Below are 27,291 nucleotides of genomic sequence, written 5' to 3'. Positions count from 1 at the left end.
CTTATAAAGTATTAACAATTTTCATATTAGCTTAATGAAAGGAACATTAATTACATGTATTCATTTAAATACATATTTAATATCAAGTTACCATATATATATATCTTCATTTTGTACTCTACACCATGACAGCAAGAAACTTGCCCTGATATACATTTTGTAAGTTCATGTGGGAATACAATTACAACAGCCGATTTTTATTTTATTTTTATTTATTTATTATGGAAAAAATATATATTTCTTACTCATTTGACATATATACTGCATATAAATATAAATATATGAATATTTTGCACGTTTTATTTTTATTTATTTATTTCACAGTATGCCCATCTCTTCAGACACTACTACACCACTGGTTTCACACATGTTCGAGATGCCATAATTTAATGCAAAAACACTGTATGCCATACTATACTGTATTTTGCAACTGGTTTTGCACAAATCATAATGGTAACAACAACTTGCAAACAAATATCAAGACAGCAAGTGTCAATCATTTAAAACAAAAACTCCTGAGCCTGAAATACTCCAACAACTTTAAATGATCAAGTTTATTTAACAGCAATCATTATACAATTCAACACTGCATAACATTTTTGGCCTTGTAGTAGATACACACAAAAATCAAAGAGGAATTTAAGTGTGGTTTAAATGGATATAAAAGTGAAAGATGAGAGTTTTCTGTTTCCCTAACATATTTGTATTACAGCTTATCTCCTTAGTCACACATGATTTAATCACAGCCCAGGTGTCTGGGAAGGACACTTATAGATTACTGAGAGTGAACATTGATTAGTGGATGGCAGCAATGGCTTCTGGGTAATACATGTCTTGAAGACAAGAGGCTAAATATAAATTGGACTAACAAGCTGGACAAATGTACAATTATCTTATTATAGCCACAAATGAGGCTGTCAGCTAAGTATCTATAGTTACTGGGAACTTAATGAATAGACAACAAGATATTTTGTTTGTTTGAGAGGATAGCACAGATAAACATGTAGAATAAATGTATAGAGACCAAACTATCTAAAAAGAATCAATGTGTCACATTATACATTCTAATGTCTCTTTAAATAATACTGGCAAACATGCTATGGGTAATGACAGAAAGCTGACACAATCAGATCATGACAGCAATTTCTTAAAAATTAAACAGACTGATAAGAATCATACAGACAATTAGGTCTTGTCACAACATCTGTGATGCTAAGGCTTGGTCATGGCTCAATGCCTAAAATATCGTATCATTCAAGACACAGTGTAAAAACAATATATGGAGTGAAGAATTCCTCAAATAAACCATTCTCTTATCATTCAATATTGAGGCTGCACGCAGCAAAACAATTGATAGTTTGGAAATATACTAAAACAGTTGAATAATAATTAAAGTAACTGTTTTCACATAAGATAAAAACTTTTAAAGTTGCATTGTACTAATTTTGAAAGGTTGATGAATGAACTTTGTGTGGTGGTATGATAAATTATTCTCCCATCATTTACTCACCCTCATGCCATGCCAGATGTGTATGACTTTCTTTCTTCAGCAGAACACAAACAACGATTTTTAGAAAATATCTCAGCTCAGTATATCCTCACAATGCAAGGGAATGGTGATAAGACCTTAAAAGCTCCAAAAATCACATTAAGGAAACATAGAAGTAATCCATAAAACAGTAGTTAAATTAATATCTTCAGAAGTGATAAAATAGGTGTGGGTGAGAAACAGATCAAAATGTAAGTCCTTTTTTACTCTAAATCTCCACTTTCACTTTTACATCTGAAAGTCACATGTGGTGCCTGTTTAGTTTCACTTTTGCATCTGAAAGTTAAAGTTATAGTGGAGATTTAGAGTAAAAAAACAGATTTAATATTATTTCTCACCCACACCTATTATATTGCTTCTAAAGACATGGATTTAAACACTATATTCATATGGATTACTTTGTTTCATTTGTGTGATTTTTGGAGCTACAAAGGTCTGATCACCATTCACTTACTTTGTGAGATGTTCTGCTGAAGAAAGAAATTCATACACATCTGGGATGGTATGCCGGTGAGTAAAAAATAAGAGAATTACATTTTTTGGGTGAACTATTCCTGTCACAACAGGACAGTGGGTGTAGTTGTGAGAGAGCATCGAACTGTTTGCTTGAGGAGTGAACACACCTGGACTCCAGGTGACCATAGAGCCAAAAACTTATGCCATGATTAAACTTAAGGGTCTTCATGAACTTGTACATAGTAATTTAGCCATATTAAAATAAAAGTTTTCTTCAAAATTAATACGTATGACTGATCATTAATTCAACCGAGTTCAGTTTGACCACTTTGCAAGTAACCATCCAGCTACTTTCGGTCACTGTAAAGGTTGTTGCCATGGAAACAGGGCCACATGGGATCATCCACTTCTGTATTAGTCTGTTGGAGAGTTTGAAAAAATAAGTGAGTGTGATATTATCATAAAGGATGCAGATTTAGCTTAATACAGTAATACTGTAACTTTGCTAAGACAAAAATCAATAAATAAAAATAGTCAGACAAGCTAAACAAAACACTGTGGCTACAAGATGAGCCAGGTTAACCAATATCGTGTATGGAAATGGTTGCTACCTTGGAGAGCAGTTATACAAATTGACTTGCAAACGTAATCTGTAATAAACATGTTGGGGAAGGTCACTTGGACCACCAGTGGCTTTTGTTGAAACAGCTCATGTTCAGCACAGACATGTAGCATAGCAACGTGTCTGGATAAAAATATCCACAACATGCGTGACCAAATATTCCCTCTTTCTATTCTACGCTGTAGACTCACCCGGTCTAAGTGTCTGAGGGAGATGGGATAGAACTGATCCAATGAAGTTACATCTAAGTAGAGTTGATACCACTGAAGCGTCTATATCAAGTGTAGTCTTATTTTACTTTCCATCGGTGTGTAAATTCAGCCAGTGACCATGAGCACCGAGGACATGGCCAAAAACAATCACTTTAATGTTTTCAATTGAACATGATTTTACTTATTTAACTGGTTTATTGTGCAACAGGGCTTAGTGTTAGAAATTCATTTTTGCAGACAAATATAAATTGAGAATTTCTTTACAGAAGATAATTTTTATTAAAATGTTTTTAATGAATGAGTTGGAGTGGATGAATTTGGTTGAGAGATGAGTGAGCAGTTTTGATTTATGGTCGCATATTTCCCATACCATTTGCATCATTTTATAGTTTTGATGAATTTATTATTCTAAAATGTGAAAAATAGTAATAATAAAGAATGAGTAGGTGCGTCCAAACCTGTAAATGTTAGTGCATGTTAAAGGATATAATAAATTACAATGCTTAATGAGTCACAATAAAACAAATTGTCTAATACAGTACATACATACAGTATATAGGGTCAACATAGGTCTATATAAATATGCAATTTGAAGACGTTAAACTTTGCTTGCAAATTGTATGAACGTAATGAACATAATGTGTAGATATTATGCAGGCATCATTTAAATATCCTCTACTGTTGCCAGAAAGTAAAACAATAAAGGTCCATTTAGAACAAGCCCATATTAATTAATGAATAACTCTGCATAAATACTTTTATTTGCTCTAATATTATTTACAGATACAGATAAAGGAGAATAAACTCACCGAGCCAGTCAGAGAGCAGAGGAATCCAGCTCCAGCATTGACATTGATATCTGTAATGGGAAGGATGAAGTCGGTGGGTACCCCCTTTAGCATGGGGTCATTACTCAAAGACAGGTGTGTCTTAGCTACGCAAACCGGCAAATTCCCAAAGCCCTTATGAAGAAGAGAAAGAAAATTAATGAAAGAAGGAAGGAGAATAAGACAGAGTGAATGTTTTGAAAACAGAAATCCTCAACACTTTAATTTTGTGCCATCTGGATCAATGCTAGTTGCCAGCTATAATAGACAAATCTTTCTCAGTCAGATAAATACAGACCCTGTGTGCATTAGATAGCAGTTTGCGCAATTAAGCATTACGTCACCATATTGCCTGTATGTTAAATGCAATTGCCATTTTGAAAGGAAAGGAAATTCACCTGTTTTGTGTAAAGCGCAAGTTTCTCTACAGCTTTTGGAGAGAGCTCTATATCCTTCGCACTGTACATCCTCTTTGCCACGATCCTTAATTTATCGACAGCTGGAATCTGAAAGATCACATTTATCTGAATAAAATAATGCATTGGTTTCAGTAGTGGATTTTGGCTTATTTCAATAATGGGACTATTCTGTACTTGATACATAAAAGCCACCTGCAGATTAATTGCATATGTGTGATGAACAATTTTCATGCTGGTTATATTTAGGCCTTGTCAGTTAAAAAATATTTCATGCATGATAAAGTCATTGGCTGGTAATGAAACAGCTCTAAATATAAAGTGTTAATTGATCTTTAAAAAAAATAAAAATTGGTGAAAAAGCAGAGCACAAGCATGCTTGATAATAACAAAAATAAAGAACACTCCCAAACCAGAGTAAAAATAAAATCGCTTTATTGGGTGGAATGTCAAACTAAAGTAAACAATATTAGGCATTTGGAGCCAAGACAAGAGCGCTTATTAAATGTTCCTTGTAATCAGATTCTTTTGTCTCCCTCAAAGATTTTTTTTCAAATCTGTAAATAATCTCTCCACATTCCTGTTAATTAGTCATTCAAGCTGTTGCTTTTATTAAAAGTGATGTACAATACTTTTATTACAAGGACAGTCGCCCTAAAGCAAGATTGCTCAGAGGTTATAGTTCACCCAAAAATGAAAATGCTCTCATCATTTACTCATCCTCATGCCATGCCAGATGTGTATAACTTTATTTCTTCTGCTGAACACAAACAAAGATTTTTAGAAGAATATTTCAGCTCTGTAGGTCCATTCAATGCAAGACTTTTGAAGCCCCAAAAGCACATAAAGGCAGCATAAAAGTAATCCATAAAATTCCAGTGGTTTAATCCATGTCTTCAGAAGTTATATGATAGGTGTGGGTGAAAAAAAGATAAATATTTAAGTCCTTTTTTACTATAGTTTCTCCTCCATGCCCAGTAGGTTGCGATATGCACCAAGAATGTGAATCGTCAAAAACAAAAGAATGTAAAACAAAGAATGTGAAAATGAAATTAACATTGATAGTAAAAAAGGATTTAAATATTATTTGGTTTCTAACCCACACTTATCATATCCCTTCTGAAGATATGGATTTTAACCACAGGAGTATAGATTACTTTTATGTTGCCTCTGTGTGAGTTGAGTTCCCATTTACTTGCATTGTGAGAACCTACAGAGCTGAAATATTCTTCAACAAATCTTTGTTTGTGTTCAGCTAAATAAAGAAAGTCATACGCATCTGGTATTGGCATGATGGTGAGTAAATGAAGAGAGAATTCTTGGGTGAACTATCCTTTTAAGGGACTGAAATGCTTGTGGGGATCAAACCTTACTTTGGGTTATCATCTCAGATCTTAACAGACTTAGGGGATAGAGTTCACCCTAGTATGAGTTCTCTCATTATTCACTCACCCTCATGTTGTTCCAACCTATTGTATTGTATTACTTATTACAACAAGTAATACAGGTATAAAACTGCATAGGGGTGAGTAACACATATTATTTTCATTTTGGGTGAACTATCCCCCTTCTACGCCACAACCTACCTGTGGGTCATAAAGGAACTTGAACAGGTTGGGTTGTTGAGCAGCTCTCTGAACAGCACCGGCCAGATTCAGCGCTCCAGCGCCCCCCTCAGACCAATTAGTGCACTGCACTGCTTCAAAGGCACCAGCCTGCCTCGCCTGGCTACACACCAGCTGCAGTTCAGCGTCGGTATCAGAACTATGCCAAATAAAATCAGAGCCCACATTCACACATATTCAGTCAGAGTGGGAGTGCTATTTGTGCTTCATTTGGAGCATAAAATAAGTGTACACAAGGATCTTACTCTTAATCCAGCACTCATTTTGTAACAATAAAAAATGATTCTTAATGAGTAATATACATCCTTAAAACAAGATACATTTACTTGAGAAGCAAGTTGCGAGAGATAATAAGACTTCTTAGAATTTATCTTCAATTAAGATTTATTTTTAAACCATTTGAAAATCGCAGTAATCAAATCTCAGAACATTTTGGTTAAACTAAGGCTTGAAGCAAACAAACAAACAAACAAACAAACAAAAAAACTATTTGCAAATAGAGTAAGAAAAATATACTTAATTCTACATATATTCTCTGAAAATAATTCCTAATATCTTATACAATTTTACTTCTCAAGTATATTGATCTTGTTTTAAGGATGTTTTTATATTAGATAAAAAGAAATGACCGAATAAGAATATGTTTTTTGCAGTGCAGTAAGAAATATGATTTGAAAGAACACAGAATGAATTGCTACTTTTAAATAACTGACGTACAGTTACACGTACAACAAGCACTGTTTAGATTATTTGATGTTGTACCTGAATTTGTTGACAGCGACTATAACTGGCAAGCCAAATGCTTGTGCATTTTCCACCTGTTTCCTCAAGTGACAACAGCCTGTCTCTAGATGCTTGAGGTTCTGCATTGGAAACAGATAAATCACTTCAAGCAGCATCTTCCTAACTCATCCACTCACTTTCATAAGTACAGAATATCATTCTTCTTACTACTGTAAACGACTCGGTTACTAACGTAACCTCGGTTCCCTGAGAGGAGGGAACGAGTATTGCGTAAGTAGCTTACGCTGTGGGAAAACTCCGTTTCTCGAGAAATATTGAAGTCTTTATGTAAAACACATTGCAGCTGCACAGCAGACAGCGATGAGCGAGGCAGCTCGGTCATTGGCTGTGCCGCGGCAACTGCCCGAACCAATGACGGGGCGACTGCGCCTCGCGTTCGCGCGCTCAAAGCCTGCCGAAATTAGCATAGGCAGGCTATATAATGGGCACCCCGTCGTGCGAGTTCCTTTAAGTTCAATCGACTGAAGCGAACTGACCAAGCACAAGCACGGCAGCTGACGCAATACTCGTTCCCTCCTCTCAGGGAACCGAGGTAACGTTAGTAACCGAGTCGTTCCCTATCGAATGGTCTCTCCTATTGCGTAAGTAGCTTACGCTATGGGAACACCATGTAAAACGCCCTGCGTGCTGACTTCGCTCTATAAAACCAGAGGCAGGTGCCTGAGCTTTAAAGCAAAGTGATTATTCCCCAAGCCGGCCAACGGCGAGCTATATACAGGGATATTACAGAGCGTCCTTGCCAAGGCGGGGCGCTCTTTGTACAAACACAAGCACACATCTTATGTACTGAGCTTTTTATGTACTGGTACGCATAATAAATCCTCTAAGTCGGTCAGAGACGGACCTCATAAGGGAGGAGGTGATATCCAGCATACACACACTCTATTCCATTCTATAGTCAGGCTGATAGAATGTTAGAATGCAATGAGGGGACCTGTAGGTTATAAAACCTGATAAATGTCGAAGGCGAGGCCCAGCCTGCCGCCGCACAAATATCTTCAATGGGTATCCCACTCGACCACGCCCACGAGGAGGCCATGCTCCTCGTAGAGTGAGCTCTGATGCCTAAGGGGCATTGAAGGCCCTTGGCTTCATAAGCCAGCGCTATAGCAGCCACTATCCAGCGCGATATTCTTTGCTTTGAGACAGCGAGACCCTTAGTTCGGCCACCAAAGCATACGAATAATTGTTCCGTCTGTCTGAACAGGACAGAACGTTCCAAATATACTCTGAGCGCCCTGACCGGGCAGAGTAAATTTGCGTCACTTTCGTCTGCTGGGGACGATAGCGCTGCCAGAGATATCACCTGTGCTCTGAAGGGTGTTGAGAGCACTTTAGGAATATACCCGTGCTTTGGCCTAAGGACAACTCTGCAGTCGTTAGGTCCAAATTCCAGGCAAGCAGCGCTTGATGACAGCGCGTGCAGGTCGCCCACTCTTTTAACTGAAGCGGCGCCAGCAAGAGCCGGTTTTGAGCGAGAGCTGCTTAAGGTGCACGGTTCGGAGAGGTTCGAACGGGCACCCTTGAGTGCGCCCAGGACCGCGGGCCAGGTCCCAGATCGGCACCGAAGGTGGGCGAGGAGGGTTCATCCTCCTAGCCTCTTAGGAAACGAACGATCAGATCGCTTTTCCCCAATGAATGTCCTTTATCAGGATTGTGTGACGCCGCTATGGCAGCCACATAGACTTTGAGCGTGGAGGGTGTGCGGCCCGCCTCCAGCAGCTCCTGCAAAAGGCGAGTACACTTGGTATCGCGACGCTTTGGGGTTCAAACTCTTGGTATCACACCAGTCACTGAACACTTTCCACTTTCGGGCATACAAGCGCTCGTAGAGGGCTCGCGCACTCAGTAATGGTTCTCAAAACTCCACTGGGGAGGTTCTCGGAACCCGCTGAGGGGCCATGCATGGAGGGCCCACAGATCGGGCGGGATGAAGAATCATCCCGCTGGCCTGTCCGAGGAGGTCTTGCCTCAGCGGAATCGGCCATGGGGCAGATTGCATCATCTGTATCAGTTCTGGAAAGCACGTCTGGTTTTTCCAGAGTGGGGCTACCAGGAGCACTGCACATTTCACCTCCCTGATCCGACTGATGACCTGAGGTAGCATCGCGATCGGGGAAAAGCATACAAGGGGCTGCTCGGCCAAACTTGGGCGCAGCGTCCGCTTTTTGAGAAGAAGAGAGGGCAGTGCTGCGTTTTCCTTGGAGGCGAAGAGGTCGACCTCTGCCTCGCCAAAGGTTTGCCATAACCACTGAACCGTCAGAGGGTGGAGAGACCATTCTCCTGGGAGAACCTTGTCTCTGGATAGCATGTCCGCTCCTTGGTTCAGGACACCTGGCACGTGCGCTGCCCTTAGCGAGCGCAGGTGGTGTTGTGACCATAGAATGAGCTCCCTGGCCATAGAGTGCAGGGAGCTTGACCTGAGTCCACCTTGGCGATTTATATACGAAACAACCGTCATGTTGTCCGTTCGGACCAGGACGTGTTCGTTTTTTAGGTATGGAAGCAGGGCTCTGAGAGCCAAGGCGACCGCTTTCATTTCCAGACAGTTTATGTGTAGGCGCTTTTCCGGGTTTGACCAAAACCCGGAGACAGGCCTGCCCTCGTAAAGGGCCCCCATCCTATTTTGGAGGCATCTGTCATGATCATTTTTCTCCGTGTACTCACGCCCAGACTCACGCCGGTTTGATACCAGTTGATGGCTTTCCAGGGCGTCAGGGCTTTTATACAGCCGTGATTCGCTCTGATCAAAAAGTGAACGGCTCGAACGGAGGTGGCAGCACGGTGGAAGCCGGCTCGTTTGCGGTGAAAACGGCAAAGCGAGCGCGCAGCTTGGTGAGGCCCAAGGAGTCGCATTCGGGGCATCCGCCCTGAATGAGTGCAGCTTCTGCGTGGTCCAGACCCAGGCAGCGAGTGCAGATGATGTGCCGATCTCCGTCGTGAAGAGGGCCTCTGCACGAGGCGCAGGCTGAAGGCATTTGAAACAACGCTTTGTAAAATCACTCTTTTACTTTTAAAAGCGTCGCGGGGGCGAGCGCTTGCAGTAAAGGATATGCGATGCGCGCCGGATGGCGTAGCAGAAGGCTTCGAAGGCGGCTGAAGGCGCCGGCGTCCTCTTAGCAGTCCCGCTGTAAGCTTGTCAACGGCGGCGACAGACTCCAACAATCCGGTGGATCCAGCGAAGAGAAGGTCTTCGCTGAAGGAGATTAAATCTAAAGGAACTCGCATGACGGGGTGCCCATAATATAGCCTGCCTATGCTAATTTCGGCAGGCTCGAGCGCTGAGCATGGCAGCGCTACCATTGGTCGCAGCGTTCAGAGTCGCCCGTCATTGGTTCGAGCAGTTGCCGCGGCACAGCCAATGACCGAGCTGCCTCGCTCATCGCTGTCTGCTGTGCAGCTGCAATGCGTTTTACATAAAGACTTCAATATTTCTCGAGAAACGGAGTTTTCCCATAGCGTAAGCTACTTACGCAATAGGAGAGACCTCTCGATAGGGAACCCTCATTTTCTTGCAGCAATATTGCTTTCACCTGACAAACATCAACTTTCAGAAATGAACATAAACAGCTTCTAAGTAAATCATAGTTTATTATCAGTACAAACCGTATTCTTACCTCCTGTAAATACTCTTTTCGAAGGGGCAAGCCTGTTTGGACCTATAAACAAGAAAGTAAATAAAGTGGATAATGCTCTCCTTCATATCCAGGAGACTTCCTCAAAGATGATGAGATGCACTTGCACATTAATCACATGAACTCAAACTGTAGAATATTGTATGCACCTCATGGGAAGACTTGGTCAATATCATTTTATAGCTTTTATGAGGAAAAACTATCAGTACATATGTATTAAAGACAAAGCTAGATATAGAATTGTATTTATATTCAAGCACAGTTGATGTGTTGTTCACTCAAGTGAACAAATAATGAAAAGCCCTCTATGGATAAGTAGATCTGACTCACTGTGTGGTCACCACCATGCATCTTCAAGGAACGAATGGTTGTCACCATCACTACAACATCTGGCTGCAGGTCTGAATAGCGGCATTTAATGTTGAAGAACTTCTCCAAGCCAATGTCAGCACCATGACCAGTCTCAGTGACTGAGAAAATTTGAGAGGGGAGCTTTTGTTTAGATAGAGTTTGAATTGAGTGTTGAGATATTTTTTGAATGTGCATTTTTATTTGTTGTTGTAATTTATATTCCAGGGCCCAGTGAAAACAAGCCCCTTAATCTAAGGAATTTCAGATCACCCAAATATGAATATTCATTAAATATCGAACATATGTCCCTGTATAGACCATTTCTAGAATGTAAACAAAAACAATGGAATTAGTCTCTTTTCAACAAAGTCTCTTTTTCAAGGTATGTCAGTCCACTCAGCGGCCATCTTTGGAATGCTCTTGGGCAGTCTGGCTATTTTTTGCTATTTACTATTTTTTTATGTAAACAAGCATCATGAAAATGCAGCTCCAATCTACTTGAAAGGGGAAAGACAGAAAACTCCAAAATGGTTGCTCAAAATTAAGATAAAAGAACATATTTCAAATTAGCAGTAACATCTGACAACACTGTATGGCGGGGTGAGCAAGTGATGGACACAGTGGGTGTGGTGTCAGGACTCGGGAGAGGCATTTTTTAAAATGTCCAAAACGAAGGGGAATCTGGGGCCTTCACGGTGAAAAGAGCTATGTGAAGGAAGAGTAGTGAAGACAGGCTACCGCGACATGCTCCCCTCCTTGGTCCGCATGGGGCGGCGGCTTCACTGGGCCTCGGCATTTCAGGGGAATAGCGGCCAGGCATCCTGGCTGTTGGCCGAGATGCGTGCTACAATCCCAGGTCCGGCAACGCATCTAACTCGCATCGGACCCTCTCCTGGACCTACAAAGATGCCAGAAGGTAGAGACCGGTCTCCCGAGGAGTGGTGCACTCTGTGTTTAAAGGCAGTGGTGATGAGGCTCTTTATTGGGTTCAGGTGAGCCCCATCATGCAACACCAAATTGTGGAAAAGTCACCGCGGGTGACGATGATCCACGGGAGAGGCCTGTCGTTCCATCACAACCGGTAAGTCGGGACTTCATTTCTACATCCGTTGAACGTTGGCTGCCATTGGGAGTTTCAGTTTCTCCTATTCATTTTAATAGAAGTGGCCTGTCTCTGCTAAATAGACATGAGCTGCGTCTGAATATCCATACTTCTCTAATATATAGTATGCCAAAAACAGTATGCCAATGGATTACTATGTCCAAATCCACAGTACTCATGAAACAGTAAGCGAGAAATACCCGGATGACATACTATTTCAGCGAGATTCTGAAGGCGGATCGACAGGACACTTAACAATCCCATAATCCCTCAGGACCTGAGGCGACGTCATGTTAAAAACGCTGGATTTAAAAGAAGGGTGGTAAACCGCGAATCAGACGGCTCTTGTCAACTGTAAGTGCTACATATAAAAAGATAATTGTTCCTTTTGCTTAAATTGAGCTTGTTTAATAAAATCAGAGCAGATAATTTTTTGTTCTTACATAATACTGTATGCGGGTCACGAGTCATTGCTCATGTCCCTGGATTAAAAGTCTGAAATCTATTCATACTACTTGCATGTATACCTAAAGAATGTACTGTTTTGGAGGCAGCATCTGTTTTGACAAGCAGGAAATGTTCATGGCACAATGATGTCAATTGTTGTCACCACCAAACAGTCCTTGAAATGGTCTATATGCGTTTGTGTTGTACATGTACTTTGTGTTACTCTCTTTCCCGCCTGCTCTCTCTCTCTACAAGTGTTGGCACAAGGGGTGGGTTTACTGGGCTTAAGCCCCGTCTTCCCAACACACACAAACACACACACACACACACACACACCACACACACACACACACACACACACACACACACACACACACACACACACACACACACACACAGGCTTTTACTTGATCTGATCTGGATGCATAATGCTGTTTGTGGAAGATTTATCTCTTTAATGTTTAATTATAAATGGCTTCAACTAGTGTGTGTGTGTGTGTGTTATGTATTTTTGTGTTTGACTACAATAAGAATAGATGATATAAAATGTATTATGTGCTTGATGAATGGGTAAGGATTTTTTTGTATTAAAGATAATCTTTACATATTTATAAATGTATTTATTCTCACAAAAATAGCTTATAAATATTTAGTGGTTGGAAAAAATTGGGATTCATTGTCAACATACATTAATATGAACGAGGAATGGACAGACATTCCAGTCATCAATGGCTGCAGCAGTGCACATGGTAAACCTTACCTGGGCTGTACTTTTATTTGCAAATCTAATATCTTTGTGGTCATGCATTTTTGTTGATGAATATAATTTCAATTTTAAGTTTCAATTTTAAGTTCTTTAGGCAGGTTCCTAATTAGACAAGGAATAACAGCTTGGTGTCAAATATTGCTTGGTGATTTGTAGGTTTTAAATATATAGCCCATGTGTTTAATGCGTTTGATTACAAATTCTAATAGCATTGAGCAGTATTATTAAGCAGGACTGTGGATTCTCTATAGTGGTGGAATGTAGTTGGTGGATCTGAAAAGTTTTTAATCCAAATAATTGTATGCTCAGGCATACATTTTATGTTTTGTTTTCTTTAACAAACAATATTAAAAGATTTACTTCATTTGAAAATGTACCTTTTGCTGATGTAACGTTTAAACATTTTAAAGTGTGTCACGTGTATAATGATGCATACACGGATGTCTCTGGGCTAAGCCCCAGTGGCCGGTTGCTCCAGCTAACCATACGTTACAAGTTAGTGGAGTGAAAGTTAGTTGTGGTGAAAATGGGCACTAAGTTACAATTTACGCACTACTAAATATTTGAGCATTTCACCATTCAACTTAGGTAGGACGTAACGCTACGAATAAACTAAATATTTACAGAAGCCTCCAACCAGGAGTAATGTATGGAATAAAAAAGCAGACTCATTTAATGACATCAGTGAGCTCATGTTTTGCATGACATGCTTCTGTCCTTTCGACATATATGATGATGTTTCATAACAATCGTTTAAATTTATGGGAGAAATCATTATGTAAAAAACATACTTCTTCAGCATGACACCGATATAACGGTGCACTTTCCTGTGTATGCCCCCGGTGTCAAGTTTCAACATACGAAATAGATATTACAATTAATAAGTGGGGTTCGCATGATATGAGCCTGAAGCAATCATCTGTGTTCCGCAACAGCTTTCGGGTCCTTGAATAACTTATAACGTGCGAGTAAGGGCAGCCGGTGGACTTTCTGGTGCCCTCCTAGGGTAAGATGGTGCCCCCCTAGGGAGTTGGTGCCCTATGCAGACTGCCTATTCTGCTTATAGGGAGCGGCGATACTGATTTTTCATCTCTTTCATATTTTGACAATGTTGCATCATGCATACCCCAAACAACTGGAGAAAATAAGAGAAGATGTTAGGCTCAGTCACTATTCACTTTCAATGCATATACTGAATATATAGTATACTGTATATAAATATTTTACAAAGATATGGTGATTGACATTTTGTTTACGATTCTTTATAAAATCTCCTTTTGTGTTCCATGGAAGAAAATAAGTAAAACGGGTTTGGAACTATATGAAGATGAATAAATGATGACAGGATGTTTTATATTTGGGTGAACTATCCCTTGTATTACAATTGAATGAGTATTATCACTTAGTGTTTTCTTAACTTAAGGGGTTTGTTGCAACATGCTGCAAAAGTCTAGACCAACTAACATCAATGCAAATAATTATAAGAAAGTTCATGAATCCATTTAATAAAAAAAAAAGGAACAAGAGTTCATTGAAAGTGTACTTCACCTACAAATCCATCAGGTCCAACCATTTTTAAAGCCATTTTGTCTGCCAGGATGGAGGCACTGCCATGGGCAAAGTCTGCTAATGGGCTGGTATGAACAAACACTGGTGTACCCTAGAGAGGAAGACTGAAATGTGGTGAGACAGAATTTGACAGAGCAAGAAATAACAGTTCAAGGGCAAAAAAAATCTTTTTTTCTTTCTGAGACATAGTTATGTGACACATTGCATTATGACATTTACCTCTACAGTCTGCATCAAGATGGGTTGTAGTGCATCTTTCAATAGCATGGCCAATGTGCCACTGACATCCTGCAATGACAAAGTTTTATTAGATCAAACACACACACACACACACACACACACACACACACACACACACACACACACACACACACACACACACACACACACACACACACACACACACACACACCAAATCCTCTGTGGTAACAGGATCTCCAGATCTGTTTGTAGCCACTACTATCTTGGTCAGCCTCTTCTGCATGTCCTCCTCACTGCTGCTTAGTGACAGTACAGCCATGATCTCATTTTCCAAGGAGACACAATCCTAAAAAGCACAGACACCCACTTAACAGAACACATCATCACAAAAAAGTTTCCACTTTTTCCTACTGTCCTAACCTTAAAATAACTCCTGGTGACTCCAAATACAATGGTTAGTATAATAAGAATGTGTTAATATTGTAATATTAAGAGAGGAAAACAAGCAAGTAATGAACACCATTTCAAAGATTTCTAAACTGATATTTCAGAATGTGCAGCAATAATTTAGAAGTAATACACAATTTGTGGGATACAGTCATATTTATTGGAAAATAATAATAATAAAACACAATCTTATGAACATGTTGAATGTAGGGCATAGGGGAAAACTGACAATGAGATTTTGATACATACTGTTGTGGTGTCTGGGTCAATGTCCAGTTGGACAAAGCTTCTTATCTCAGTCTTTGTGAAGGTCAAGGGGTCAGATTTCTCAATGGCCAGTTTCTATAGGTCATAAAGGACACATTGATCATGCCCACATCCTTCTATACAGTTTTTGTAGGCTTTATTTTGTATGATCTACCTTTAGTCGGTTGAGCTGGGCTGTGGAGACAGATCTTTGACCGTCTCTAAGAGGAACCAATAAATCAAACAAAGCCTGTAAGATACAAGCATGTGAGATCATAACAAATGCAAAAAATACAAACACAAAGGTACCCAAACACATCAAACCACACACACATAAAACAAAAACAAACCTGACCTTCTCAGATAGCTTGGTCTCAAAGTGAGCATGTGCTTTAATGGAGTCCATAACCAGTCTACTAGCAGTACAGATGACCTCACTGTGGCCTGAAGGCTGAAGGCTGACCTGCGTTCAAATAAGTTGGAACACATTAACATTGTTCCATTTTGCGAATCATGCTTTCAAATCTGTGCTACAACAGGGACTCAAACATACAGTACCTCCTCTAAAGGAATAACCTGCGAGTATCCACCTCCAACAGCAACCCCTGTAAACAAAAAGCCAATCCTCAATTAATAAAATAAAGCAATAAACCACATGTTACTGTGTAATTTACCCCTGGTGCTTTTAGGCATGATGTGAATTGGCAGCAACAGCAATATGATTAAAGACAACACTGTTCAATAAACAGTTACATGTATTATTAATATTAGAGGTAGACCAATATATCGGTTTATACAGAAAAAATTACTCTATAAAGTTAAACTATGAGTTATCTGCTAAAATGTATACCAATATTTTTTTATTATTATTTTGTTTTGACTTTAGGTAATAAATTAATATAAATTAAAGTAAGGGCATGTCAAGAGAATTGCGACTAAACTGTATGGTCAGCACATACACTGTATCTCCATCTGCATATCTTGTGAATAATAATAAACCTTATTCCTCATTAAATCTCATCTGGTGAAATATTTATATACAAAAACCTTGATCTGGTGAATATATTATCTATAAAAAGTTTAATCTGTATAAAACTTAATATAGAGCATTGTAATGGGGACAAGTCAATTATCAGCCTTTCCTACCATCATAGTTTTAGGCAAAATCCCCTATCAGTCACTCACTAATTACCATGACCAAAAAAACTATTATTTTGCCAAGTAATATAGTTCATAAGTCTAACTGTAGGCTGTTTGCAGTAGCCAAGCAATGTAGTAACATATAGAATGTCCGGGCACAGGTGTGCAGTTCTAGTGCTTTTACAATGGCTTTAAAACTATATATATTTTTTATAAATAATTTGGGCCACTTACAATGAAGCTAAATAACCATAGCAACCGATATTGTACAAACAGCAAACCTTCACATGAGTTTGGGTTTGGTTGAGGGGCAATTTTGCTAAACACAAAATCAACAACAAAAAGTTATCAGCAGTCTTGGAAACTCACCCTTGACACCAAAACAGGATATTAGAGAAGGCTCTCGCACACAAGCAAAAGAGTTTATTTCCAGGTGGGCCCCTAAGGCCTGAACCAACCCAAGAGCAGTTGTTTGTTTTCCCTCGCCCTCTGGAGTAGAAGTAATTCTGACCACAATAACACAGATTGGATCAACCTTGAAAAGTAATGCATTACGTTTGTAGCTCTTATCAGCCTAATATTTATAGTTCAGAGTTTGTGAGCCTGGCTTATTGAAGTGCTGTTAGCTTGCATTTGGTACTTGGGGAAGTTACTAAACCACAAGATTATGATAATGTCATTAATTATATTTCATAAGATGCATCCTACCCAGTGACAACCACATATTTCCCATTAGGCTGTTTCTCCATACGTTTCAGGGCATCCAGTCGTATCTTAGCTCTGCTCCTGCCATATGGCACCACTTCCTCAGAAAACAGGCCAACCTCTCTTGCAAGCTGACCGACTGGTTTGCTCGGGCATGAACAGGAGATTGCAAAATCACTGAGGAGATGCAACAGGCATTTTTTAACACATGGATCAGCAAGAGGCACAAAAGTGAACCGATGTGTGATAAAGTGTCAAGGATGTCAATGATCGTATAACAAACTCAATAAGATTTGTTATGAATACGCTTTATTTGAAAACCATCCTCCTTTACATACCTACAGTATGTAGGTAATGGAAATATATAGGATTATTAATATACACTCATACATGTTTTTTTAGAATTAGATTATTATGCATGCATTTATTTATCTCACATAAAATGAGAGACTATATAGAATAGCTGCACTTTTAATTCATTGATACATTTACTTTTCCCAACAAAGGACCATTTCAAATAAACTAATGGACACCAAAGGTGATTAAAACACAGAAGCGGTGATCAGTAACAGTACCTAAAATATACTATATCCCCTTATACATTCATTAACATTTTAACCTTAAATCTTAATGTTAAAAAAAATGCTCATGTACATGTTTGTATCAACCACCCATATTAAATGTATTGTCATTGCAGAGATTAATATTGGACTAATAAAAGCACATTTACAGAGTCTTTCCAATACAGTATATCATACACGCATACGGGGCATGTCAGTACCTTGGCTGAGGCCTTTGGGGTTTCTTCTTTGTGTAGTCTATACTCCACTTCCCTGGTCTGTATTTTTGCAGAAACCGCTTTGCACTTTCAACTGTATTCTGATCCAAGTCCAAATGGAAATAAGGTAAGCATTTGAAAGAACATGCCTTGTATTTGTTCAGTATTATTTATGACAGATAAAAACTTTTAATTTATGTTGTCAATATTTTTTGTAAGGAATAATATTTAAAAAAAACAAATGAGAATTTTTCAAGAATGAAATGTACACAGCTTGTCTGTAAAATTAAATTATTAAGCAAATGGCAGTAAATACCTGGTCCAATATATACTACATATTTTTTTAAATAATATATATATATATATATATATATTTTACATTTACATTTATGCATTTGGCAGACGCTTTTATCCAAAGCGAATTACAGAGCCCTTATTACAGGGACAATCCCCCTGGAGCAACCTGGAGTTAAGTGCCTTGCTCAAGGACACAATGGTGGTGGCTGTGGGGCTCGAACCAGCGTCCTTCTGATTACCAGATTACCAGTTATGTGCTTAGACCACTACACCACCACCACACTCTCTATCTATATATATATAGATAGATAGAGATAGAGAGAGAGAGAGAGAGAGAGAGAGAGAGAGAGAGAGAGAGAGAGAGAGAGAGAGAGAGAGAGAGAGAGAGAGAGACACCAATCAGCCACAACATTAAAATCACCTGCTATTCTTCTCACCACAATTGTTCAGAGCGGTAATCTGAGTTACAGTAGACTTTGTCAGTTCAAACCAGTCTGGCAATTCTCTGTTGACCTCTCTCATCAACAAGGCATTTCCGTCCGCAGAACTACCGCTCACTGGATGCTTTTTGTTTTTGGTACCATTTAGAGTAAATTCAAGAGACTTTTGTACATGAAAATCCCAGGAGATCAGCAGTTACAGAAATACTAAAACCAGCCCGTCTGGCACCAACAATCATTCATGCAATTATCTAATCAGCCAATCATGTGGCAGCATTAGCATTGCAGTGCATAAATGCATATATGGGTCAGGAGCTTCAGTTAATGTTCACATCAACCATCGGAATAGGGAAAAATGTGATCTCAGTGATTTGGACTGTGGCATGATTGTTGGTGACAGATGGGCTGGTTTGAGTATTTCTGTAACTGCTGATCTCCTGGAATTTTCACACACAACAGTCTCTCGAGTTTACTCCGAATGGATCCAAAAACAATAAACATCCAGTGAGTTGCAGTTCTGTGGACGGAAATGCCTTGTTGATGAGAAAGGTCAACAGAGAATGGCCAGACTGGTTTGAACTGACAAAGTCTATTGTAACTCAGATAACCGCTCTGTACAATTGTATTGAGAATAATATCATCTCAGAATGCTTTTCTGTGATGGGGGTTGGCCGCGTTTTGGCAGCACGAAGGGGACCTACACAATATTAGGCAGGTGGTTTTAATATTGTGGCTGATCTGTGTGTGTGTATGTATATATATATATATATATATATATATATATATATATATATATATATATATATATATATATACCTGTATATATATATATAAAATGCTTTACTGCATTTGCTTGGAAAAATGTATAGTACATCTGTATATATAAATTATTTTGTCTCTAGTAATGCTGTCGGCAAAATTGTTTTAAGTCCTATTATTAACTACTGTATATATTCCAAAGTAAGTACTATATATTGATCTTATTAAGGGCTTTTGTTCAAATAAAAGACATGAAGTGATTTGCTCCTATTCCAGTCATCAAGCCATCCTAATTTTCCTGATGTGATACCTTCATCAACATGGCAACAGTCATGGGTCCTACACCACCAGGCACTGGGGTGATGAATCCAGCTCTCTCTTTAGCTGAGGAATAGTGCACATCTCCCACTACACGTATCCCACTGGGTTTACTGCTATCTGTTTGTGTGTAAAACATAAAAATGTGAGCTAAAATCAGCTTCTGTTTGGTATTTGAAACTGCTTCCAAACAAGTATATACAGCCAAGCTGAGAGACCTGGTATGTGATTGATGCCACAGTCTATGACCACCGCCCCCTCCTTCACCCACTCTCCTTTCACCATCTCAGCTTTGCCAGCACCCACAACCAAGATGTCTGCTCTGCCCACCTAAAGAAAACAAGAAACTGAGTTTTTTTTTGTTATGTTTTGTTTCACCTACTAGTACATTCACTCCACCAAACAGTTTGTCAGGTCAAGGTCAGTATTTAACATCAGCCAAAAATTCTGTCAAAATGTACTTACCCTCATGTTGTTCTAAACCTGTATGACTTTCTTCCATGGAATACAACAGGAGAGGCTATTCAGAATGTTAGCTTCAGTAACTATTCAGTTTCATTGTGTCTTTATTGAACACAATGAAGGTTCATGGTCACTGAGGCTAAGATTCTGCCTTTCTTGGCATTCTTCTGCCTTTCATCTCCTTTTTAAACTAACCCTTTAAATTCAGTGGACATGTGCACATCTTCTTACACCCAAGAAAAACATTGTATGTCTTTAGAGGTACACTCAGTAATTTTTTCATACAATCACCCAAATACAACTAATTTTATCTCAGTAGCCTTAGTATTATCAGACACTTTCGCTCATGGAAAAAATGTATCAACTGACTGCGAATAAAGCTGAACACTGTTGTTTTGTGTGTGTGTGTATGTGTGATAATGTCATCATGCAGCTAAGTGTTAGTATAAGTCCAAGATGCCTACCATATGTCTAGCGCAACATTAACAAAAATATTACTGTATCCACCTTAAATATCTGAGTTATGAGATCTTTGTTCCTCTATGTAAAATCTAACTGTGGGGTTCACTTAGTTTAAAAAAAACTACAAGGGATGAGGGAAAACGGATAAAAAGATAGAAAAACAAATGAGAGAACCAAAGCAGAACCAACCTTTTCAGCAAGGTCAATAGTCTTTGAGTGACAGGTGGTCACTGTGGCATGGTTCCATAAAAGCAGATCGTGCATTGGAGCTCCAACTATCTTACTGCGGCCAATCACAACAGCATTCTTCCCAGACACACTCACACCTGCACACAATATGAATCATACTGCACGATGTGTTGTACCAACACTCTCTGATAAATTCATTACAATTTAAGAGTGATACCTGTTTAAGAGAACAATCGAAGTCAGATTTATTATATTACATCACTCAAAACACCGTTTGGACACACCGTCTCATTCCTTATTATTAATATTTTACACATTTTAGAATAAGAGTGAAGTCATTGAATCTATAATAAAACATAAGTGGAGGTATGGGAATCATGATGCAAGGACAAAAAAAAAAAGAAAAAAATCAAAGCTATTGTTTATTTTAGCATCTCAAAAGTAGCCACCTATTGCCTAGATTACATTACACACACTGGGCATTCTCTCCAACTTCATGAGGTGCCATCTCGATGCTTTTTAAAAAGCTTTCTTGTATGCCGGCCACTTGTTGGCTGCTTTTACATGATTATACTTGACGGTCCATTAAGTTGATATCCATTAAGCGAAATATCATGCGATATTAGCTTGTGGAGCATGAAATCTCACTCTTAACATATGTACTTTTATTCATATCTCTTTCTTCATCTTTGGAGGGTTGCCAAAAAATAAAATAAAAAATATCATCCTTCCTAATCTTTTCATAAGGTGATTGAATGAAGATAGGTAGAGCTTATAGGGTTCACAAGATTTCCACCCACCGGTCTGACTGATGAGCTCCATACAGCCATTAGGAGTGCATGGGATGAAACAGCTCCCCAGGTCTCCACGAGACAGCTTCCCTGCATTGATACTGGTCAGGCTGGGAGGAAAACATTTCAAACATTTGAACATAATAAGGTTATGAAACATAATATCAGTTTATCCTTCTACTTACGCACTGCATATTATCCATCCATCCATCCATCCATCCATCCATCCATCCATCCATCCATCCATCCATCCATCCATCCATCTATCCATCCATCTATCTATCTATCTATCTATCTATCTATCTATCTATCTATCTATCTATCTATCTATCTATCTATCTATCTATCTATCTATCTATCTATCTATCTATCGCTATGTCTGTCTGTCTGTCTGTCTATCTGTCTTTTAGGATGAGTAACATGCATTTTCAGTTCACCCAAAAATATCTTTTAAATGCACCATGCATTAAGGGAGATTTGAAGTAAATTTGAGATATTGTCAGAGCTAATAGATGGATCATTTTTCATCATAACCAAACAAGAGAATGTTAAAAACTGAGATTTGATCCTATTGTTTGGGAACTCCTAAGTTACAAACAGGATCTGTATAACTGTTTGTGAATAGGTGGAGTATTGTAAATATACACTTAAAATTATCTCTCTCTTTTATCCTGCCCCACATGGGTGTTATTATACGAGACTCAAAATGATAACCAGGAGTTTTCTCCAGTCCTAAGCTATTGAAAAGGTAATTTCAGCTAAGTTCTCCCATGTCTTCAGCAGTAATCGTAGATATAGTACGCCAGCAGTAAATACTGTGCTAACTACATTATGAGAATTTCAACTTGCTTATGGTAACACAACAGATGTACAGGCAGTATTCCCTAGTGCACTATCTAATCTAGTCATGATGCTGATGAAACCATCATATGGATGTCTAAAGAGCCTGCAACTGAATAGTGCCTATTTTGTACATATTTAGAGTAAACGCAAGGCTACTTTTACAGAGATAACACAACATCACATGGTCAAAAGGGCAACATTCACACAGATATACAAAGTAGGCCTTTTTCCCTCTGACTTAGGGTGAAAATAAACAGATAAGGGAGCCCACTAAAGTGATTAGACCTAGCAACTAGAACTAGAAGTGGCCATATGAATCAAACAAAGGGAAAGGGAGAAAGTGTGTAGAATGCAACAACATGACTTTGTAAAGTAACAATCTGCATTTTGCACTAAATGTCTATTCCAGTTACAGTTTAATGTAACGTAATGAGAATAAAATATGGCAGAATTCTATTTTTGTTGTTACACATTTATAATTGAGATATGAATCACCAAATTATGGTCTGTACCTGTCCACCATTAGAAACATCTTTCCCATGTAGCTGCACACTATCATTCTTGAAAAATATACAATTTCACTTACCCATCAACATCTTTCTCTAGGGCCACAGCATTAGTCACTTTTTCTGTGTCTATTGCATTGATGGAGTCAAGGGGCAGTTGTACAATGAGACCATGGACTTCAGGATTCTCATTGACTGCAACTATACAGCGTAGAACCTGAAGAATATCAATGGGATTAGCCTTCGGAATTCGAACATTTTTCCAGCAAATGAAGTATTATTTGTCATGTGCCACATTTACTTCAGAAAACTTGTTATCTACTATTCCGAACTTGGCCAACCTCTGAAAAGATCTGGACCAAAACTAGATCAATACAATTAAGTCCCAAAGGTTGAACAAAAGACTTCCAACACCTCTGATTCCCATGATATTGAATTGCGAGCAATGCTACTCAGATAAATAAAGCTATTAAGGGAGAAAGGACAGAAACAAGATGAGGTGAATCACAGCTTTGGTTATTGCTTGGGGCCTGTTGCACTTACTTCATCTTCTGTGACTGTCTTCGGAAGCCTAATGTGGTTTGCATTGATTTCAATCTACTCAAGGGAGAGAGACAGTGTCAGTGAGAGCTTTATGATAAACATGAATCTATTTATTAAATCAGCTCATGCAACCTCAGCTGCTGCCTTGAGTTTCATACTGATGTAGAGGTTTGAGTCATCTCTGTCCCCAACCTAGAACAAACCACAAAACACACCCTAGGACATATGAGAGTGTGCAGAGGAAGGTAGAAATCTCACCTGATCTCTAGCATAGCATAAATAATACATTATTACTCTAATACTTAATCAGCAAACCAATCATTCAAATGCAATGCAATGTTTGTTAGTCTAATACTGATGCATTGATGCTATTTATTTGGTTATTTATAAAAAAAAAAAGAATGTGTTGTTTGAATTTATAACATGGTGCTCTAGTCTAGAATACTCGATTCTGATTAGTCAATGGCATCATCTAGTGGTCTGATACCTCTGAGAAACAACCAAACATCCGGGGATTAAGATGTATCAGACCACTCATCCGGGTAGTGCATGTCATCTTTCCTCTCTACAAGTAAGCTAATCAAATAATTTCAACTCATGTATTTATTTATTTACTTGGCAAGGAGTCTTGTAATAGGCTGGATAATGAGGAGGAAGACAGTATTTTTTACAAAATAAACACCATCAGATCTCTGACCCAAACCGGAGGAAGATTTCAGCGATTTATTTCTTCACACATAGTTACATAATTTCAATATTCTAGGACAATTTGTTTATTTATATGGTTAGTAGCTATGTAAAAATCAGGATAATGTACAGTCAGCCAGTTGTTCTCTCAAAATAATCCACTTCAGGGTAATACTATACTGATAACCCTGTCGGGTTGTATTTTTCGATAATAACCTGCTGACTGCACCTTGTCATTATCATAACGTCTATGAAAAAGTATTTTTTTAAAACATTAAAATATCTAAAATATTCCAAATAACAACAAAACAACACATCTCAGGCAGTGAGATTATTATGGATGAAGCCATGAGTCACAGACAGACCAATGTTAAATGTTATTGTATGCCCATGACCTTAAACTAACACACTTTTATTACACAAACACATTGCACACTTTTGCATTTATCAACACATGACCGTGAAAGCATAGGGAGATTATCTATTTTAACACAACACCCACAACCGTGAGAGAGAAGAAAATGGCACATTACCAAATGACCATCTGGAGCAGAGCGAGTGGAGAAACGAATAAAGAACGATGAGTCAGATTATCAGGAGAAATAAAATTATACATCTATTGCCACAAGGTATGAGGGAAGATGGGTTAAGACGACCCCATTAAAAACAATGTGTATTTGCTGATAAATCAGCCTACTTATATTTGAGTTCAGAATATAGGGGCAATAATATATTATTAGTATATTAGAAATAAATGGAACATTTTCTAAAATAGTTTTTATTGAAGATGACCAAAATTAATAGTTGTAACTAATGTAAAATAAAATATTCTATTTAAAATGATGCATCCAATCAAATTAATTAACTGAAATAAACTATAATGCAAATATTTTAAAACAAGACAGGGACATAACAATTGCAACAACGACTCTAAATTCGGATGCCTTTATTCCATTTAATTAAAGGTTATGATGAATAATAATGATGTTTGAAATATGCTTTTATCTATGTAATAATTAACCAATTATCATTTAATTTTTTTAACTTAAATAATTACAATAAAAACAGAAAGATGCCTTTTGCTGCATTTCTCTAACAGGTCTAACTTTACTTTTCCACATATATTTTCCCCAATTATATGGGGCCAAAATATGAGCAAGAGGTGTAGACTGACCTGCAACACAACCAGGCCTGGCCTGAAGCCTGGTAACTGATTCTTCATCTCAGCAATCTCCTTCTTCAGTCGTTCCTTCACATGTCTGGAGATAAAAAGTTGAATGACAGTTGATCTACCTGAATTCTACATCTTCAGGGGCCCTTGCTCTCAAACACACTCCAACTTACTGTGAGGTCTTTTTGCCGGAGACAATGGTTGCCACGGTGCAATGACTGTCCCGGTTTCTCCAAGCTCCTCGTCGGAGCATTGTGGCAGTGGCGGAGAACATGTCCAGCTACTGAGGACAACACCATGAAAAAGTTAGTGATCTACCAAATGGAGATGTGAAACAACAGTGAGATGACAGATAGAGGGCATGTTCAAAAACATGTTCAGTATTCTGCAGACAGCAAAACCTTTTTTTTCACGTCTGTGAAAATCTGCACAGCCACTCCTCACTCCTCTGCTGTCACTGGAAACTGTGCAACTCTAAGACCAGAGTGATGTCACTGGTCTCACTGGATTCTGCTGTGACTATTCCAGTTTGACTGAGAAAGTAGGCAGATAAAGGTGCCCTGTTAAGGCTGCAAAGCTTAGACAAGCTCAAAAAATCACATGGTTTGCTGAGAGAGCGTGCATGGGGCCAAGGAGGTTAAACTACAACTGCTGAGCTGTGGAGGAAGTGGGTAGTCTCAAAGCAAAAGAGCCAGGCAGCCAATCAGGGATCTTTTCAGTTGGAGAAAAACATTCTTTGGGACTTTTTTCTCCTCCTCTATCTCTCTCTCTCTCTCTCTCTCTCTCTCTCTCTCTCTCTCTCTCTCTTTTCCCTCTAACTCTCTTCCTTTACTGTGAAGAACTCCAGTCTGTGAGCTCCAAACTCCAAAATTGTCCCTCCTCCTGAAAACAGCAGGCAATGATTCAACCACTGGGAGGAGTCTCGTGCAAAGAAGCCTGTGTTTATGTGCTGCCTGTAAACAAAACTAACGTAGTTACTTCTTTGTTATTCTGGCATGTCTACCATGAAGCTGAATATGATATAGGCAATAAAATACTAAACATTTACTTTGTAAGTATAATATTTTGTGGATTTATACTCTTTAAAAAGCTTTTAATGTTACAATAAATTACTAAAATTACAACAGTGATAAAACTCAAACTGATAACGTCTCACAACTTGACGTCGTCGTTGAGGAAATACGAAACATCACCAGAACATTATCAGAAAGTGGAGAAAATACAGACATAGTCCAGCAAACGCCAACATCAAGACCCAAGCATTCACAAAACGAAACTAAAACGGTTTATTTACTATAGTGTTACGCCCTCTAGTGATTGACCTTTGTATAACAACAACGTTTAAGAGACGTTACAATCAGTGTCAGCCGCACACACTATAACACTATAAATAAGGTTATGTATAAGAAATACATTTACTCTAAATGTTTTGCAGATAACTGTATTCTCCAAAACTACATGTCATGTGCACTTGTTTTCATTTACTATATTCAATATCTATTTCATCTCTTGGCATGCACACATGGTGCACATTTTTATTATTATAATTATTTTATTTTAAGATTTACGCATTTCAATTTCATATCAAAATGCCATCAAACTGAATTGAGAAATATTTAACAAAATAAAATAAAAAAAAAACCTAAATATATTTGAATATATTCACACTGGCGGACAAAAGTTTGGAATAATACAGATTTTGCTCTGATGGAAAGAAATTTGTAAGTCTACTTTTAGTGGCATTCAACTGATCAGAATGTATAGTCAGGACATTAATAACGTAAAAACTTACTATTACAATTTGAAAAAATATTCAGAACTTCTTGAACTACTTTAAAGAGTTTTCATCAAAAAATCTTCCATGTGCAGCAATGACAGCTTTGCAGATCCTTGGTATTCTAGCTTTCTGTTTGTCCAGATACTCT

The 27,291-nt window shown here is 38.5% G+C and overlaps 1 protein-coding gene across 4 annotated transcripts; it reads right to left on the bottom strand.

Moving 5' to 3' along the window:
- Positions 1-269: 269 nt before the first annotated feature.
- Positions 270-26,613, bottom strand: LOC127624398 (C-1-tetrahydrofolate synthase, cytoplasmic-like). 4 transcript variants are annotated; one of them, XM_052099215.1, is made up of 27 exons: positions 25,768-26,613; positions 25,540-25,649; positions 25,370-25,454; positions 23,641-23,700; positions 23,509-23,562; positions 23,046-23,182; positions 21,626-21,726; positions 20,826-20,962; positions 19,931-20,042; positions 19,705-19,832; positions 17,902-17,999; positions 17,124-17,297; positions 16,785-16,921; positions 15,834-15,880; positions 15,631-15,738; positions 15,451-15,525; positions 15,279-15,371; positions 14,794-14,928; positions 14,601-14,669; positions 14,361-14,472; positions 10,477-10,616; positions 10,129-10,170; positions 6,470-6,570; positions 5,669-5,846; positions 4,065-4,172; positions 3,649-3,801; positions 270-2,424 (listed from the first exon to the last, which is right to left on the bottom strand). In XM_052099215.1, exons 2-27 carry the CDS (start codon positions 25,638-25,640, stop codon positions 2,353-2,355), a joined length of 2,757 nt encoding a protein of 918 aa, XP_051955175.1. In that variant the 5' UTR covers positions 25,641-25,649; positions 25,768-26,613; the 3' UTR covers positions 270-2,352. The 4 variants fall into 4 exon arrangements, with proteins under 4 accessions (XP_051955175.1, XP_051955176.1, XP_051955177.1 ...); XM_052099216.1 differs by having other exon boundaries at positions 25,540-25,646; XM_052099217.1 differs by lacking the exons at positions 17,124-17,297; positions 17,902-17,999; positions 19,705-19,832; ... (7 more) ...; positions 25,540-25,649; positions 25,768-26,613 and having other exon boundaries at positions 15,451-15,496; positions 16,785-16,869.
- Between the last annotated feature and the right edge of the window lie 678 nt (positions 26,614-27,291).

Source organism: Xyrauchen texanus, chromosome 30 (genome assembly GCF_025860055.1).
Source record: "Xyrauchen texanus isolate HMW12.3.18 chromosome 30, RBS_HiC_50CHRs, whole genome shotgun sequence".
Classification (NCBI taxonomy): domain Eukaryota; kingdom Metazoa; phylum Chordata; class Actinopteri; order Cypriniformes; family Catostomidae; genus Xyrauchen; species Xyrauchen texanus.
Note: the sequence above shows the minus strand (reverse complement) of the source record. Positions and strands in the feature narration are given on the sequence as shown.

Excerpts from the sequence above, each read along its gene's own strand:
- LOC127624398 (XM_052099215.1), bottom strand. The coding sequence starts at position 25,640 with ATGTTCTCCGCCACTGCCACAATGCTCCGACGAGGAGCTTGGAGAAAC. Across the intron at positions 14,670-14,793 it reads CTGTTACCACAGAGGATTTG|GATGTCAGTGGCACATTGGC; the intron begins GTGTGTGTGTGT and ends TTGTCATTGCAG. Across the intron at positions 3,802-4,064 it reads TTGCGCTTTACACAAAACAG|GGCTTTGGGAATTTGCCGGT; the intron begins GTGAATTTCCTT and ends CTTCTTCATAAG.